A 15,562-nucleotide genomic window follows, 5' to 3' on the forward strand; every position below is an offset into this window, starting at 1 on the left:
GTGACCACCTCATCCGCCTGGGTTGAGTGGTCTGAAACTCCCGTTGCACCGACTTCAGTGACCACCTCATCCGCCTGGGTTGAGTGGTCTGAAACCCCTGTTGCTCCCACCAGTGTGACGACCTCCGCGTGGGCTGAATGGTCTGAGACTCCCGTGGCCCCAACCAGCATCGTGACCTCCGGCTGGCAGAACTGGAATGGTACCACCACCACTCCCAAGCCTGTTGCTCCCACCGCCGTCACCAGCTCTTCTTCGGGCTGGGAGGACACCACCATCGTAGCTTCCACAACCACGAAGCCTTCTTCCTCTTCCACGCCTGTCTCTCCCGCCACCGCCACCCCAACTCCTTTCACCGGCGCCGCTGTCGCCAAGGGTGTCGAGAAGACAGTCGCCCTCTTCGGCGCCCTCATTGCTGCCGCTGCTCTGCTGTAAGCACCCCGCCAGAGGAACACATCTCTTCGCTTCTTCTACGGCATCTGCCGAACTAGGGATCATCGGGCGGCATGGAGTTTTCAGCACGGGCATCAACCATCGGGTCGGCAGCTCTTGATTTGGAAGCCAACAGCACACTCAGGGCGGCAGCAGTTACTGTAAGGGGCCAAATGGTGGGAAAGGCACATCACGCAATGATGAACGAGACACACACAAGGACCGACAAGAGAAGATAAGATGGCCTTATCGATTTCACGACAAAAAGGAATGTGGATTAAAGTAGTAATGTGTGAATAGATAGATTACCTTAGTTAATTAATAGCTCTCTGGCTTCAGCTTCGCTTCCTTTTTTGCAGCAATGTGGAAAAGTAGGACGTCAGCAAAGCAAAATCAAAAACAGTTGAAGATAATTCATCAAATCTCAGTCCCATCATCTTTGACCTTGTGACAGATTATATCTTGCTTTTCTTTCTTTCGCCGAAGTCCCTTGAATCCGTTCTTATTCTTACAAGCAGGTCCATATACTTATACAGATACACACACACGCACAACTAACTCATGCCATTTCTCCAAGGAGTCGACACCATTCCGCCCAACCCCCAGTCAAGACACCTCTCACCAACTCCATCCCACTTCTTCCCCCCTCTCTCCGTGGCCCTCACAGCTCCCCTCCCTTCCCACCCTCGACAACCCCCTCCCCAAACACCCCCACCGCATTCTCCCACTCCACCCCCCTCCTCAACGCCTCATCCCCTCCCACAAACTTCCCCCACTCCCCCTCGAAAAACTCAATCCCCTCCCTCGGCGCATTCGGAAAATCCGTCCCAAACAAAACATGCCCCTCCTCCGCAAACCTCATCAACAAACCCAACGTAAACTCATTGCAACTAATCGCCGTATCAAAGTAAAACCTTCTCGCCTCCTTCAACAACTCCGCCGTACTCGACCCCGTGGTGAACGGCGTGTACGGCAGCATCCCCGCAGCGCGCATGAAGATATACGGCAGTGTCCCGCCGGCATGACTCAAAATGACCTTGCAGTTGCGGATGGACGGCATGCGACCGGAAGTCAGGAGGTCCATTGCCGTCCGGCCCGTTTCGTGCGGGTAGTCGAACATCGGGCCCGGCAGGTGGGGGTTCACGTGCGTGGTGTCGACGGGGTGCGTGGGGTGGATGAAGACGACGGCGTGCCGCCGGTCCAGTTCCGTCCAGATGGGGATGAAGTCCGCGTGGCCCAGGTAGTGGGCGTCGGAGCCGTAGCGCGTCATGAGGATGACGCCGCGGGCGTGTAGGGTGTCGAGCGCGTAGGCGATTTCGGCGAGGGCGAGGTCCGGAGCGAGAAGCGTGGGGACGGAGGCGAAGAAGGCGTAGTGCGTTGGGTCGGAGGCGGCGATGGCGGCGCCGGCTTCGTTGATTTGGCGGGCTAGGGTGGCGGCGCGGTGGGGGTCGCGCTCGATGTCTGGGCCGGGCGCGGTGGCGGAGAGGATGGCTTTGGAGATGTTGAGGGAGGCGCAGAGCTCGCGGTCGGCGGTCAGGGTCCAGGGTGGGATGGTCCAGCCCGAGGGGTCGCCGTTGGCTTGTTGGATGGCTGGGAGGGGGGCGTTAGTGGGGTTTCACATTTGGTGCTACTTGTATAAATACCAGGACGTACCTTTGGTGTATACATCGGGATAGAAGTGGTGGTGGACATCAACGCGGCCCATGTTGAAGACTTGGAATGCTCCTTGGTGGATGGTTGGTGTGATGGTATCGTCGATGCAGTGGTGATGAGTACATCGTCATTCGTACGGCTGGGCCAGTCTCTCTTATATCATTTGCCCCTGATTTGATCTTCGCCATCGTTAGTATACTCGGAACCTAGTAAAGCGCTACAAGACCCAAACGGATCATATGCGTATACAACGCGAAGTAGAATAGCAAACGGAACGATATTGGACCGAAATCGAGCCGCCAGGGTCCGGCGATCGACTGGTTTCAGCCATTTACAGAAGTTCTTAGAAAAGAAAATCGTTCCGGATTCATAGTCAGTCAGAGACTCGATAGGTCGACGAAGTAGATGTCCGACTGCAAGGATATTCGCTGTAGTAGTGGCACCATCGCTTGTTCCGGGACGCCGAACGCCATTTCGGCCTACCACCACGAAGGACGAGCTACCACCATACCGGAGCTCCTCTGCTTGAGAAAGTGTTTGGGACGAAGGGTCTTCCAGGAATTGAAGTCGAAATATTGTCTGCTCAAGGCATTATGGGATGTGTCAGCTCGTGCATGTGCGTGTATTCAGGCAAGTACTTGCGTGTAGTGAGAACAATAGACGGAAGATGCGGGGGTAGGTGTATCATCGATATCACGAAGGCGGCTTTTCTCCGTGCCATCATGGCACAGTGCGAACTTCAGAGTGGCTGTCGTGACAAGTGCCTCGGTGTACTCAGACTCCGTGAAAGAGAGATGCATGGGTGGCATCAACATGCAAACGAGCCCAAGTTGTTATCTAGATCTAGTTGTTATATAGAGCAAGCTCAACACAGTCAGATAGACGCAACCATCCAGCATCACTTATACAGCTTTCCCTCCACCACCTCTCCCACCTCACCGCTCGAGAAGGAGCAATGGCCCACCCCGGCCTGCTCCTCACCACCAGGGGCCACAACCCCCCACCTCACCAAGGCACACCACGCCCCCTCCTCACCCACGGGCCCATGACACAACGCACTCACTGCCAAACTACAACTGCCCGCCAACGGCATCCCCTTTGCCTCCCACCCCCTCGCCCTCGCAGCCACCGCCACCCCGACCAGAATCCCCACTCCCAACCCCACCACCACCAGCATGGGCAGCAGCGAGAAGCCACATGTCACAATGGCTGTTGCGTCATGCAGTATGCCGTCCCACGTATACTCGGCCACAACGGCGAGGAAGAAGGATTGCGAGACCAGCCAGTGCAGCAGGCCCGAGAGGGCCATGAGCGGGAAGGCTAGGTGGTGGGGGAGCTGGAGGAAGAAGGTGCTGCGCTGGGGGGTGGAGGTGTGCGGTAGGGAGACGCGCAGCGGCTTGTGGGGCGCGTGCGCGTAGGAGAGCGTTTCGGATGTGAGGGTCAGGCCTAGATACATACAGGGTTAGTGTCGGATCAGTCATGCATTGCAAGGACGCGCTAGGGTAAAAGTACGTACTGGTGATCAGGCTGTTGAGGTGAAGGTACAGAAACGACAGAATGGTCTGTGGTAGGTTGGCGACGATGACGGCGGTGGCGATTTGCTTCTGGCTGTTGGTCATGAAGACGACTCCCCAGCCGTTGACGAGGGCCGAGGCGTTGATCTTGCCGAATCCTAGCGTCGACATGGGAGTGTTGTGCTTTTTGATCTGCGAGTGGCCCGCACCAAACAGCGCCAGGACTATTATCAGGGCCAGCGCGATGAAGGTAAATGTCCAGAACCAACGCTGACGGCTGGCGCCCTCAGCCCAGCGATAGGTCTTTCGTGAAGCTGGTTTTGCGCTCACCTGGTCGGTAGCGTCACCAGGAGTGGTTGAAGGAGGTTTGGCTACGAAACCGGCATCGGCTGGCGTAGCGCCTTTCGAAATCTGCTTGATGGCTTTGATGAAGTCCTTGCGGCCCCACATACAGCAGCCACTCGTGACAGGGTCCGGATTGTGCAAGAACGAAGCAAGAGCGTCACCGATGGTGATGAGCGGCGTCTCCCTACCAAGACCGAAAGCAACCCAGAGCATGCAGAGGATCTTGACGACGTTGAACACAATGACCACAGTCAAGACGCTGATGTTGCCGTTGAAGGAACAGCGCTCGTCAATACGCTGGCTCAAGCAGTGGTCAATGTCGAAGTCGTACGGCGTCCAGTCCTCTGAGCGCGCAATGATGTCGGAGACCCAGGACTCGCAGGGTGGCTTGTCGAAACTTCTAGTGATACCAAAGACCGGTATCATGCGCTCTGATGAGTGACAGATCCAGTCGAAGGGCTCATATCTCGTTCTCTGCAGGTCGATGGCCTGCTCGAAGGCATAATGATGGTCGACCAGCAGGGAGTTGTTGCCGGTAGGTTCGCCTGATGTGACGAGGACCAGATTGGAGCGATCCGTCAGGAGTGGGTTGGCGTAAGCGGCTAAGCAGGCTGCAGGGTCCAATCTTTGCACACGTTTCTGGTCTGTCTCAATTCTTGCGTTGGCTAAGAGGTTCTCAACCGCTGCCATGCACGTGGAGTTCGTGCCGCACCTATCGTATGTGATTCCGTTGATGAAGCTGTTGTCCGTCACCTCGAAAGGTTCACCGTTCACAAACCCCGGGGCAACCAGATCTATGCGATAGTCTGACACTCCAATCGATGAGTAGAAGGCCGAGTTGTACACCAGATGGAGTGGGATTGAGCTCAACCCAAGAACCCACCACATGATGGCGCGGTATGGGGAGATAAGCCAGAGATTCCGTGGACTCTGAATTCCGATATTCAGATACTGTCGCTTTGCATGAGCCCTGTCAAGCTCGGACCTCGTGGGCGCGCACAGGACTTGCATGCAGTAATTGGAACCGCTCAGAAGCAAGGTGCCGAGGAGGTTGATGGCGAAGTGAGACCAGATGTGCAGTCTCTCCACCTGGTGACAGTCACCGCGGTAGACCTCGACCAGGCCGGTCTCCAGGTTCGGATGGCTCTTCAGCCATCGCAGAGCCACCACGTTGACGACCATGGTCAGGCACCCAATGACCGCGGCAGAGCAAGCCCCAACTCTCCAGCCTGTGAATTGTCGGCGGGACGGCTGCAGAGTGGAAATGAGGGCCTCCATAGACATGCCTCCTTGACCCAGGTCGGACTGGCCAATCGGCGAACGAGATCTAGTAGCCTCAGCATTTGGTCGCAAGCGTGAATCTGCCTTTGGTCTCTCCGAGAGCACAATGACATGGTCACTGCCGCTGTCCATCCTGCTGCGGCGCGAGCGCGCAAAGCTACGCAGGAATACCATCTGGGCGGCGAATCAATGCTGCAGGCCTGCAGCGTTCGGGGCTCCGGACAGAAAAACAAGTCTCGAGGGCCCTCAGAAGCTTCAGAGGTGACACACATTATGTCCATCGTGCACCGACTCGTTGGCGCCTGGGCAAACGATGCAACCGCAGATTCAAGAAGGGGGCCGAAACGGCCAAAACTGGCGGATATCCGGCTCATGGGGTATCAGCCAAGCGCGTCTATCGTGAATCTGGTGCGCGACTCATCCTATTGCTGTTACGTTCCCGGGGAGCTGCGGTTTGTGCAAAGAGCAGCAACGCATCATTGGAACTTTGAACAAAGGCTGAAGATATGTAATCAAAAGGATTCTGAAAGGTCCAAAGGTCAGCCGAATCTGAGTCTCAAGGTGGCTCCTCAAAGAATCAAAACTTGATTGGCCATTCGGTTCAGAGTGCCGGATGTGGAAGGCACGGGTTGATGCGCCACGAATTGAACAGCTTCAGCATGCCATGAATGCGCATCAGTGTGGTTGCAATGAACATCATTCTCACATATCAAACGGAACCAGCCTGTCCTAGACTTATACAACAGTCCATCTCGTGACCTAAGAACGTCCGCGTACCCTCCCTCTCCGCCCAAAGCGCCAGTCGCCAGACGCACCACCCAGTATGCCCCAATAATCTCAGGATGGCCATCTATCTAGTAATACCTACAAGCTCTCGAATTCCGCAGCTCAAGCACCGCCTGCCGGCCCTCGAGGTCCGCAATACTGTGACAGGAGGTTGAAGATGACCGCTGAATGCTTTTGCTGGAGAGGACCTGGAGTTCGCTGCTCGCTGGTGCTGTGACTGAGGAAGGCTTGACCAGCGAGGTGACTGCCGACTTGCAGATCGTGGAGAAGAGGTTGAAAGACATGTTGAGATTGGATTGTAGATTGAATACGTGGCGCTTGTAGCGCTAGGAGTGCTGTTGCTGAAGATGTTCGGCTTGGCTTGGAGGTTGATTTGCCTTGTGTGAGGCAAGGCGAAGTATAGGTATGAAGCCGGCTTTTGTGTAGAGGCGATGGTGTATTGTCGTGTAGAGGCTATGCGTTTGTTGGTCGTGTAGTCCGTTCCAGTATTACTGCGGATGATGGGCATCCATTCCTTGGGAAGTGCTGTCCCTATATATCCTTGCCAAAATGTACAGCCAGCCGCCAGGTGAGTATTCTTTTGCGCGTTCTCGCAAGCCACCGGCTCAGACACCCCCAGCAGCCTCGTACTCGCACGCCTCCTCGCACACCATGCTCTAGCCGGTATGCACTGCTTCGCTTTAGCCGTATCCGGCATGCATGGCGAAAACTGCGCTTTCAGCTTGCATTGTGATTGTTCTCCAATTGGTCAAGAAGTAGAGTTGCGAACGAGGGACGCGCATAAGCCTGGCGGTCTCATCCCCAGATTTCGGAGCCGAGATCGTGACTGGCGTGGCTCGTGTTCGATCTATTTCCAGCGCTGGAGTTTGAGGATATGCAGAATTTGCTATTGTGTCATTGCGTTCTCGCAGCTGTCCAATACCATTCGCCCTTATGAACGACAAATCAAACGCCAACGCGATGCTTATCATGCCAGTATCTTCATCGTACAAGTCTCCTAGACAACGACGTTTCGCTGCTTCCAGAATCGCCAAGCACAAGACAGCAGAGCCATTGCAATCACGATGCTGACCGCACATCCCCACGTCCACCCGCTGAAACAAGCATACCCATGACATTCGTTGCTGTCGCCGCTCGCTCTAGAGTAGCCAACACTGTAGACAATGCTCCAAATCGCCGCTCCCCCCGCCGGCATCATGGCCACGATGCCCCAGTTGGTCGCAAAATTCTCGGCACCCCAGACCACGCTGACGATAATTGGTACCAGAGAAAAAGATGCGCCGTAGCCAAGACCTAGCAGAGCGGACGACAGTAAAAAGAGAGATGGTGTTTCGAGCGTCAAGAACGGTAGACCGAGGTTGACAAAAGCAAGCAGCTGGATGAAGGCCGATGGTAGCAGCAGTACTAGCCGAGAAAAGGTGAACCGCGTGGACGGCGGGCACTCGGGATTTGAAGGTGGCGCGAACAGATCGGACAATGAGCCGGTGAAGAGTCGAGCAATCGTCGATGTCAGCGCGATGATGCTGACATGCGTCGCAGCATGGCCTGCGGGTGGGTTCGAAACATCAAAGTACTTCTTTGGCGTTAGAGTCGGAATGACGGTTCCAAGGTTGTTGATGTACGCTTCACCCGGCCCAGTAAGCAAGAAGAAGCCAGCGGCGAGCAGCCACATGGTCCGATCTGTAAGAAACGCATGTGTGGAATGGTTCAGGAGCCACAACTTCTTTTCGCGCAGTCTCTCATCCTCCTCGTGCTTTCTCAGCACTTGAGATTCGGACAAGTCCATCTCCTCATCCACATCATCTTCGGTCTCGCTCTCGGATCCACTAGGTTCGATTGTACCGTAGTGTTGTCGAATCCGGTGTCGCGACTGTCTGAAGAACTCGGACTCATCCAACAAGCCGCTTCTCTCCATCTGATCGACCCCATGGTCTATCAGCTTTTCTTCGTCGACGATGTGAAGACCAAGAGATCCGACGACACCGACCGCGATCAGTGTTCCGGCTAGGAACAAGAAGTAGCGGTAAACGTTGACATCGCCTTTGCGACCGTCGGCTGTCCGCTCATACAGCAGCTGCGCTCCGATTTGGCTCTGCCACATGCCACTGAGGCCAAAAGCCGCGATCGGGACCGCCAGCATAAAGCCTCGGTATTTGGACTCGGCAAAGTTCTTCGCGCACGTCGCCACTGCGGAGAGGTACATGCAGCTCGTACCAGCGCCCACGCCTACGAAGGCCAGCACCATGACTCCGAATGGCCATCCCTGCCCACCTGCGTCTCGTGGTGGTCCCGATTGGTATGTGTATGCTGCCAGCAGATAACCAAACCCAAAGAGCATCGACGCTAGGAGTGACAAAGGTGGAGGCGAGTAACGATCGCAGAGGAAGCCAAAGAGCGGAACAGGCAAGTACATGGCCAGCTCGGCGGTTATGGACACAATGTTGACCCGGTATTGGGTATAGTGTAAATCGGTCAGGAATCGCCCGCCATAGAGGGAGAATGAGGTTATGGAACCTGCGCATAGACTGTGGACGTCAGTGACTGTAGTAGATGTGCGGTCGCGTGCTGCCTTACCAGCTCAAGACTGCGCAGATGAAGCTGATGACGCGCATTACTTCCCGCCGCATTCTGATCCGGTCGCGTTCGATGATGCCCTCAGCCACCTCGGCCATGAAGTCGACATCGTCGTCTAGCAGGCTCCGCTGACTATCGCGAGCGCGCACGGTGCGGTTGGCATCAAAGTCGAGCGTCCGGATTTGCCCATCCGCAGACGGAGAGCGACTCATACTTGGCAGCTTCTGGCGGTATTTCCGCAGATGAGCAGCTTGTGGAGAGGTTTATATATCCTCCATGGAAGAGCACGAAGGGGAGCAGCCTGAACAGACAGGCTGGGGAGCTCCGCAAGGCTTTGATGCGTTGGCGTGACTAGGATGGATGCTGCGGTATCTTGATCCATGGTGTCATCGGCACGCGGCCCCTAGCGCCAAGATTCCGCCCGGAACGGCTCGCCTGCGCGCCCATATCCGGACCAGGTTTCATTCATCTTCTCGATGCCAACAGGCGGTGGCGATGGCTCTAGACGTGTATATGATGGTCTTAGCGAGCAGTCTCTGATAATGCATCAATGAGTCGCCATTACCATCATATCGCCGGCTGGACGCGGACAGCTGCAAGTTACACGACCTTGGCTGCTACGCTCAGAGCGACTCGGGCTTCTCTCACCACGATGCAAATAGAATGAGCTCAGGGCACATTGTGCACATTGAGTCACTTGGTGTCTTGGAGGCACACGACAGAGCCCTCCTCGTACTCATAGCACTGGCTTTGCGAAGCCCTACGCCCAAACCCCAATCAAGTCCAGCTTCCCCACGCGGGGAACAAAGCCGAGGCATGCGGGAATGGAAGCTGAGCTGGAGACATCCTCAGCTTTCCGCTTGACATTGCTCGCTCTATTGGGACAATGTGACCGTTATTGATCCATCTCTGTACGACCACAGCTGCTCGGGAGGCCACATATCGGTATAGACCAAGAACATAGATACTCGTCTCCACGTCGAGGAGCATAATGCCTTACAAAAGTCGATACCCAGATATCGACATACCAAAATGCAACATCCTGTCCTACGTGTTCCCAGAATCAGAGAAACCCTCCACGAAGCCAGTATGGATCGATGCCGCCAATCCAGACAACAGCCTCTCCCCGGCACAAATGTTGTCATGGGTCAAGCGCTTCGCCGTTGGCCTGGACAACCTCGGCGTGCCCAAACACAGAGCCGTCATGGTCTACAGTCCTAATCACCTTTACGTGTCTATGGCCTACCTTGCCGCCGCCGGGTCATGTCGGATGTTCACCGGCGCGAACCCCACCTACACAGCCAACGAGGTCGCCCACCAGATCAAGACGATCGAAGCCGCTCTGCTCTTCGTCCACCCGGATCTCCTCGACAACGGCGTCAAGGCCGCCAAGCAAGCCGGCCTGCCCCTGTCCAGCGTCTACCAGTTTTCCGCAACCGAGCAACCACCTTCTCCCGACGGCGTCATGGACTGGCGCACCATGGCCGCCTCTTCCGCCGCCTCACATTCATGGACCTGGGACCCCCTCACCGGCACTCCCTCCACCAAGACCATCTGCTGTGTCAACTTCTCTTCCGGCACCACCGGCCTCCCCAAAGGCGTCTGCATCACGCACCACAACCTCATCGCCAACAGCAGCCAAGCCATCTACAATAAATACCACGGCACGGACCGCACGCCCGACAACCCCGACCCGGACGAGCGCTGGCTCGCCATGCTCCCCCTCTACCACGCCTACTCGCAGCTCTTCACCATCAACATCGCCGGCAAGCTCAAGATCCCCGTGTACATCATGAGCAAGTTCGTCTTTGAAGACTTCCTGGCCTGTATCGAGAAATACAAGATCACGACCCTGCAGACCGTGCCGCCCGTCATCATCATGCTCTCCAAACGACCCGAGACGCAGAAATACAACCTCACGAGCGTCAAGCACATTTTCTGCGGCGCCGCGCCGCTGAAAAGCGAGTTGCAGAACGACGTCTCGCGGAAATTGGGCTGTGTCATCGGGCAGGGCTGGGGCATGACGGAGACGACGTGCGCGGGCATCCTGACGCCTGGCTTCGTCAATGATGATACTGGCAGTATCGGCTGGCTGCTGCCGAATACCGAGGCGAAGCTCATAGACGAGGAGGGCAAGGAAGTCACCGGCGACGGCGCGCGGGGCGAGCTACTGCTACGGGGCCCGCAGATCATGCTGGGCTACTGGAAGCGGGAGGACGCGACGAAAGAATCCATCGACGCAGAAGGGTGGTTCAGGAGTGGAGATGTGGCGTTGTTGGAGGACCGCGAGCAGGGCCAGCGCTGGTGGATCGTGGACCGCATGAAGGAGCTAATCAAAGTTAGGGGTCTGCAGGTCGCGCCGGCGGAGCTGGAAGCCGTGCTGCTGGGGCACCCGGAAGTGGCGGACGCAGCGGTGGGGGGCATGACTGTCGATGGAGACGAGTATCCGAGGGCGTACGTGGTGCTGCAGCAGGGCGCGAAGGTAACGGAAGTGGAAGTGCAGAAATTTGTGGCCGAACGGGTGGCGAGGCATAAGCAGTTGACTGGGGGGGTGGCGTTTATCGAGGAGGTGCCGAAGCTGCCGAGTGGGAAGATTGTGAGGAAGCTGATGCGGGAGTGGGCAAAGAGGGATGCACAGGAGTTTGGGGGAGGGGCGAAGGCGAAGATGTAGGTGTTTGTAATGGCGAAGCTGTCAGGACCAGGGGTATTAGAGTGTAACGACCTTGAGATAAGTGTGAGAAATAGCTGCAAGAAACCGATGGTCATGCTCAAAGAAAGCTGGTAGGAGGTTGGGGGTACAGCAGGGGAGGCTCCGCCCCTAATCATCATTGACCAAGTTGACACAGTTGTGATTCCAGTTTGCTTTGGACATAGATATCAGATGTTGAAGTACCACCGTCCAGCTCTTAATTGAAGACCAAGAAGGTATATCGCTGGACCAGCAGCGACTCTACAACGGAAGACCAATGGAGCATAGCCGATCTTACTCTAACTATAACATCGGAAAAGACTTGACGATCTACTCAGTTCTTAGACTGAGGCATGGAGGCAGTGATTCGCAAGCTACCCGCCAGAAGCATAGCGCCTCCAGTAGCAAAAGACGCTCGAGGCAGTGCGGAAAAAAGGAGAGACAGAGAGGCTGAACGTGAAAGGAGAGGTCGTTACGCGCTAGTTTGAACAAAGACCCTCCCTTATCGATAGCAGTCTACCTCGGCTCTACATCATCGAGGAAATCCGCAGTCCGCATCGCCCTCGATGAACTTCATGCTCCCATGTAGATTTCCCATCCCATCCGCAGACCCACAGCTTTCGTTTCCGAGCACCTGATTGCATCATTCGTACACGTCTGATAAGCCTACACAGGCGCTCACCACCTTTCTACCGATTCAGTCCTTTACTGGCGCCAAACCCCTACTTACGGCCCATCCATGCCCGCCCTCGGCCTCGACCTCGCCTCGAAGCGCCAGCGCACGCGCGCCGACTACTTTTACCTGCGCACCTACCGCCTCCGCTGGTCTGACAACGACGTCTTCGGACACGTCAATAACCCCTACTACGGCGTCCTGGCCGACAGCATCATCAACGAGTACATGATCCGCGAGTGCGGCTACCGCACCGCGCACCACCCGCAGGCCGCCATCATCGCCAACACGTACTTTGACTATTTCGGCAGCCTCAGCTACCCGGATGTCGTGGAGTGTGGGTTGCGGGTGGTGAAGCTGGGGAAGACGAGCGTCATGTATGAGGTGGGCGTCTTCAGGGAGGGGGATGAGAAGTGTAAGGCCGTTGGGGGGAGCAGTCATATTTGGGTGGAGCAGAAGAAGCCGGGAGAGTTGGGGAGGCCGGTGAAGGAGGGGATGCCCGAGGAGATGAGGAGGGGGTATGAGAGGATTATGGGCGAGGAGGCGAGGCATGGGGCGGAGAGGGCAAGGGGGGAGGCGGAGAAGGCGAAGGCGAGGTTATAGCATGCGTCAGATTCGAGTTGAATCCGCGATTTGAGACTTGTAGAACAGCCTCTGGCATGGAGAACAGAGGGTGCTTTTGCTTGGAGATGAGAAGCGAACTAGACGTCTGAGATTGCAGTGCTACCTTGTCCGTCTACCTGGGCTGGGCCAAAGCTGGTAAACAAGATTGCGCAGTGAAAGACACGATTGCTGCTAAAATGAGAGAACAGCGCAGAGCAACATCTGGCTGAGATTAAGACCCTAAGATGGGCCTATGGCTTGGTCTCCCTTGATGAGCCAGACCATTTGCCTCCCCCATCCTTCTCCTGGGTTGCCATCGATTGTTAATATCTGCACTGGCAGTCACTCTATCAATAGAACTCGTACCAACCCTCCTTGAGCGCCACGATGAACTCTTCTCGGCTTGACGCCGTGTTGGGCACGATATCGAACCCGTTTGCTGAAGACATACGTTGTAGAAATCCTGGTTGTATTTGCTGTCTTCACCGAGGCGTAACACCGTGTGTGGGCTTGGGGCATTGTCGCCGGAGACAGGCTATCTGGTCTCTCTGGCACGGTAGGGTACAGACAGTAGGCACACAGAAGTACTCTACACTTAGATGTTCGACCATGACTGTCGCGGTGTACCCCCTCTCACGGGGCTGCGTACCGGCGTGGTGGTATATCTCAGGCAGTGAAAACCCTTGGCACAATGCGGTGGGGGGAGGATGCGGACCCCGCACAACGCCCATTGAGGCCGCCGAAATCGTTACACGCTAGGCTTGCGGGAGCTAATCTTACTGGCAAATCGTGCCTAGAATTTGCAAGTTTTCATATTTTTAATATTCCAAAAACTGATCAACAATTCCTCGTCGAATTCTCGTCGGTCGGTTGGTGTAGTTGGTTATCACGTGTCCTTAACAATCAATATTGTACGGACAAGGTCGCCGGTTCGAACCCGGCACTGATCATACTCGGTGCTCATGGCCTATTTCTTTTTTGTTGTTGTTCCAGGACCCTTCCACATCCAAGTGGCATGCTGCTTGGGGGTTTTGCAATGTGCGGAAGTTGAGTTTTTGCTTATGGTGGGGTTGAGTTGGGGGGGCAGACCCGCCAGTGAGAGCCTCACGTAAGGTACGGTAGAATCGGGTCCCTTTTTTCTCCAGAGAGCTGTTAGAGAGCTGGCTACTGTGGGTATTTTGGGATATATGGAAATGCGCGATGCTTCTCAAGTGCATGTAGATCCGGGCTATCCAGGCCTGTTCAAGCTTTCGCATTGCGACTTGCGTCCTGACGAGCTGCGCTTGTTTGTGCAGGCCGATACATTGGCTTTCTGCTTCCCATAGGTACGTCTCTGTCATGCTTCGAGTTGGATGTTTGCAGAAAGGATGCACTGCTACCACTTCGGGGCTGCTGCGTAGCATTAGCGCTCGCTAAGTCCCTTCAACTGGTCTTCCAATACTGGCACGTTGTTTTGGAGACGCAACTCAGAGGGTGACCATGCGGCCATCAGATCCCAGGCTTGGCTTGGTTGGCGCTCACCCGCCCTCACTGATCTGCCGGCCGGCCTGCACACCACTTGATTTTCCTCAATTTAGTGCTCTGTATCCAGCTGGCCCCTTGGTCGATGCGACGCAACCGTTGCCATTATGCAAACGGAAGAGTTGAACGTATGGCAGAGATGATTGGTGTCAGAGCAGGTAGCCGTATACGGTATGTCGCCTACCGCTTCGGGCAGTTGTACAGCTTTCAGCGGCGCGGGTCCAACGCCAAACCACTCGGCCATCCAGGCACGCTACCAGGAGATACATATGCGCTGCCGATAGTATTACGTTGGCTCTCGCTTGAATCTTGGGGTTCAGTCTGGTGCAGATACTTTGCTTCATACGGGATGCCCAAGATACTCCAGATGATTTCTGATAGATCCTGACTCTTCAACCCATAGGTCAAACTCGCGTAACCGTGTGGTCCAGGCGACACCTAGCATGCCGAGAGCGTTGGCCATTGTAGCCCTGTCTGCACCAGAATGCCGGCGCGGTATTAAGCAGATCCATCCTGCCGTCATGACAACATTATGGGGCGGATTCGACGGTCGCTCATCGCCGCTGCTTCCAAGGGCACGAATGACCTCTTTTTGTCGCGCCAACAGCTTCTCGTAAGCCTCGGTCACGTGCTGCAAGGTCGCGTTAGGTGGCAACCGGAGCACAAAGTGCTTGTGTGGCACATGTTCTAGGCTCTCTGCAATGTCCTGCTCCGAGGTGGCCTTGGTCGGAAAGAGCTCAAACTTGACATTCTCTACCCGCGGATGGGGCATGATTTGCATGTGTTTGTGTCCCTGACTTGAGCCTGACTCTGCACCACAATTGTAGAACATCAGCATTGGTATGGCCGGCTGCTCTCGAGAAAACTGCTCGAGTACCTTCCAGGTTGCAGCGATGTCGGAGGCATCGAGAGCAGTGTATTGCGGAACGTACTCGCGGGTGATCAGAAGTAGACTGGGTCGATAGACGCAGAACTTGTTCATCAGCAAGGTATGGTGTAGTCCGACACTGCCCAGAGTGAAATCAGGGTCAGGGTTGGCGAAAGGATTGCTCTTGGCGTGATTGGCCTTGCGTTCGGGCGCATCCGGCGGGAGGACTGGTTTGTAGTTGAGGTGAGGCGCAAGTTGAAATGCGACCTGTAATCAAGAGTGGTAATTAGGTTGCTGAGAAGTCAAGGAGAAGTTGCAACCCACCTTGAAGCCATCTTCGTCACGCACGGTGGTTGTGAATGGACCATGAATGAGCTTTCCTTCCCGAGCCAACACGTCAAACTGATTGACGGCTTGATCCCAAAGATCAGAGATGAGATGGACGTCGTCCGATCTGTTGGTGGGAGACATCGTAGAACGTGCTCAGTCTCTGCAGGATGAATGAGCCTTCGAATGGCAGACTCAGCATATCTTGTTTAGTTTCAGAAATATGGCTTGCGTAGGGAGATGTAGGAAGCCCGGCTACAATAGCATTTTAGACAGGAGCTGGCTGTGAAGAGGTCGAA

At 55.5% G+C, this 15,562-nt stretch overlaps 6 protein-coding genes and 1 non-coding gene across 7 annotated transcripts; 3 read left to right on the plus strand and 4 right to left on the minus strand.

The window, feature by feature from the left end:
• Positions 1-1,090: 1,090 nt before the first annotated feature.
• Positions 1,091-2,134, minus strand: HMPREF1541_03664 (uncharacterized protein; the record flags this gene model as incomplete). The annotated part of the gene is made up of 2 exons (XM_008718015.1): positions 1,091-2,019; positions 2,083-2,134. The coding sequence occupies 2 exons, from the start codon at positions 2,132-2,134 to the stop codon at positions 1,091-1,093; spliced, it is 981 nt and encodes a 326-aa protein (XP_008716237.1).
• Positions 2,135-2,980: 846 nt separating this feature from the next.
• HMPREF1541_03665 (uncharacterized protein) lies at positions 2,981-5,354 on the minus strand (the record flags this gene model as incomplete). Its single annotated transcript, XM_008718016.1, has 2 exons — positions 2,981-3,528; positions 3,599-5,354. The coding sequence occupies 2 exons, from the start codon at positions 5,352-5,354 to the stop codon at positions 2,981-2,983; spliced, it is 2,304 nt and encodes a 767-aa protein (XP_008716238.1).
• A 1,651-nt stretch (positions 5,355-7,005) lies between these two features.
• On the minus strand, positions 7,006-8,794 carry HMPREF1541_03666 (uncharacterized protein; the record flags this gene model as incomplete). The annotated part of the gene is made up of 2 exons (XM_008718017.1): positions 7,006-8,533; positions 8,583-8,794. 2 exons carry the CDS (start codon positions 8,792-8,794, stop codon positions 7,006-7,008), a joined length of 1,740 nt encoding a protein of 579 aa, XP_008716239.1.
• Positions 8,795-9,573: 779 nt separating this feature from the next.
• On the plus strand, positions 9,574-11,253 carry HMPREF1541_03667 (uncharacterized protein; the record flags this gene model as incomplete). Its single annotated transcript, XM_008718018.1, has 1 exon — positions 9,574-11,253. One exon carries the CDS (start codon positions 9,574-9,576, stop codon positions 11,251-11,253), a length of 1,680 nt encoding a protein of 559 aa, XP_008716240.1.
• Positions 11,254-12,010: 757 nt separating this feature from the next.
• Positions 12,011-12,547, plus strand: HMPREF1541_03668 (uncharacterized protein; the record flags this gene model as incomplete). Its single annotated transcript, XM_008718019.1, has 1 exon — positions 12,011-12,547. One exon carries the CDS (start codon positions 12,011-12,013, stop codon positions 12,545-12,547), a length of 537 nt encoding a protein of 178 aa, XP_008716241.1.
• An 864-nt stretch (positions 12,548-13,411) lies between these two features.
• Positions 13,412-13,497, plus strand: HMPREF1541_03669. The gene has a single exon. It is a non-coding gene; the product is annotated as a tRNA-Val (tRNA).
• Positions 13,498-14,408: 911 nt separating this feature from the next.
• Positions 14,409-15,407, minus strand: HMPREF1541_03670 (uncharacterized protein; the record flags this gene model as incomplete). Its single annotated transcript, XM_008718020.1, has 2 exons — positions 14,409-15,203; positions 15,261-15,407. 2 exons carry the CDS (start codon positions 15,405-15,407, stop codon positions 14,409-14,411), a joined length of 942 nt encoding a protein of 313 aa, XP_008716242.1.
• Between the last annotated feature and the right edge of the window lie 155 nt (positions 15,408-15,562).

This window comes from Cyphellophora europaea (assembly GCF_000365145.1).
Source record: "Cyphellophora europaea CBS 101466 unplaced genomic scaffold supercont1.3, whole genome shotgun sequence".
In the NCBI taxonomy this organism is placed as follows: domain Eukaryota; kingdom Fungi; phylum Ascomycota; class Eurotiomycetes; order Chaetothyriales; family Cyphellophoraceae; genus Cyphellophora; species Cyphellophora europaea.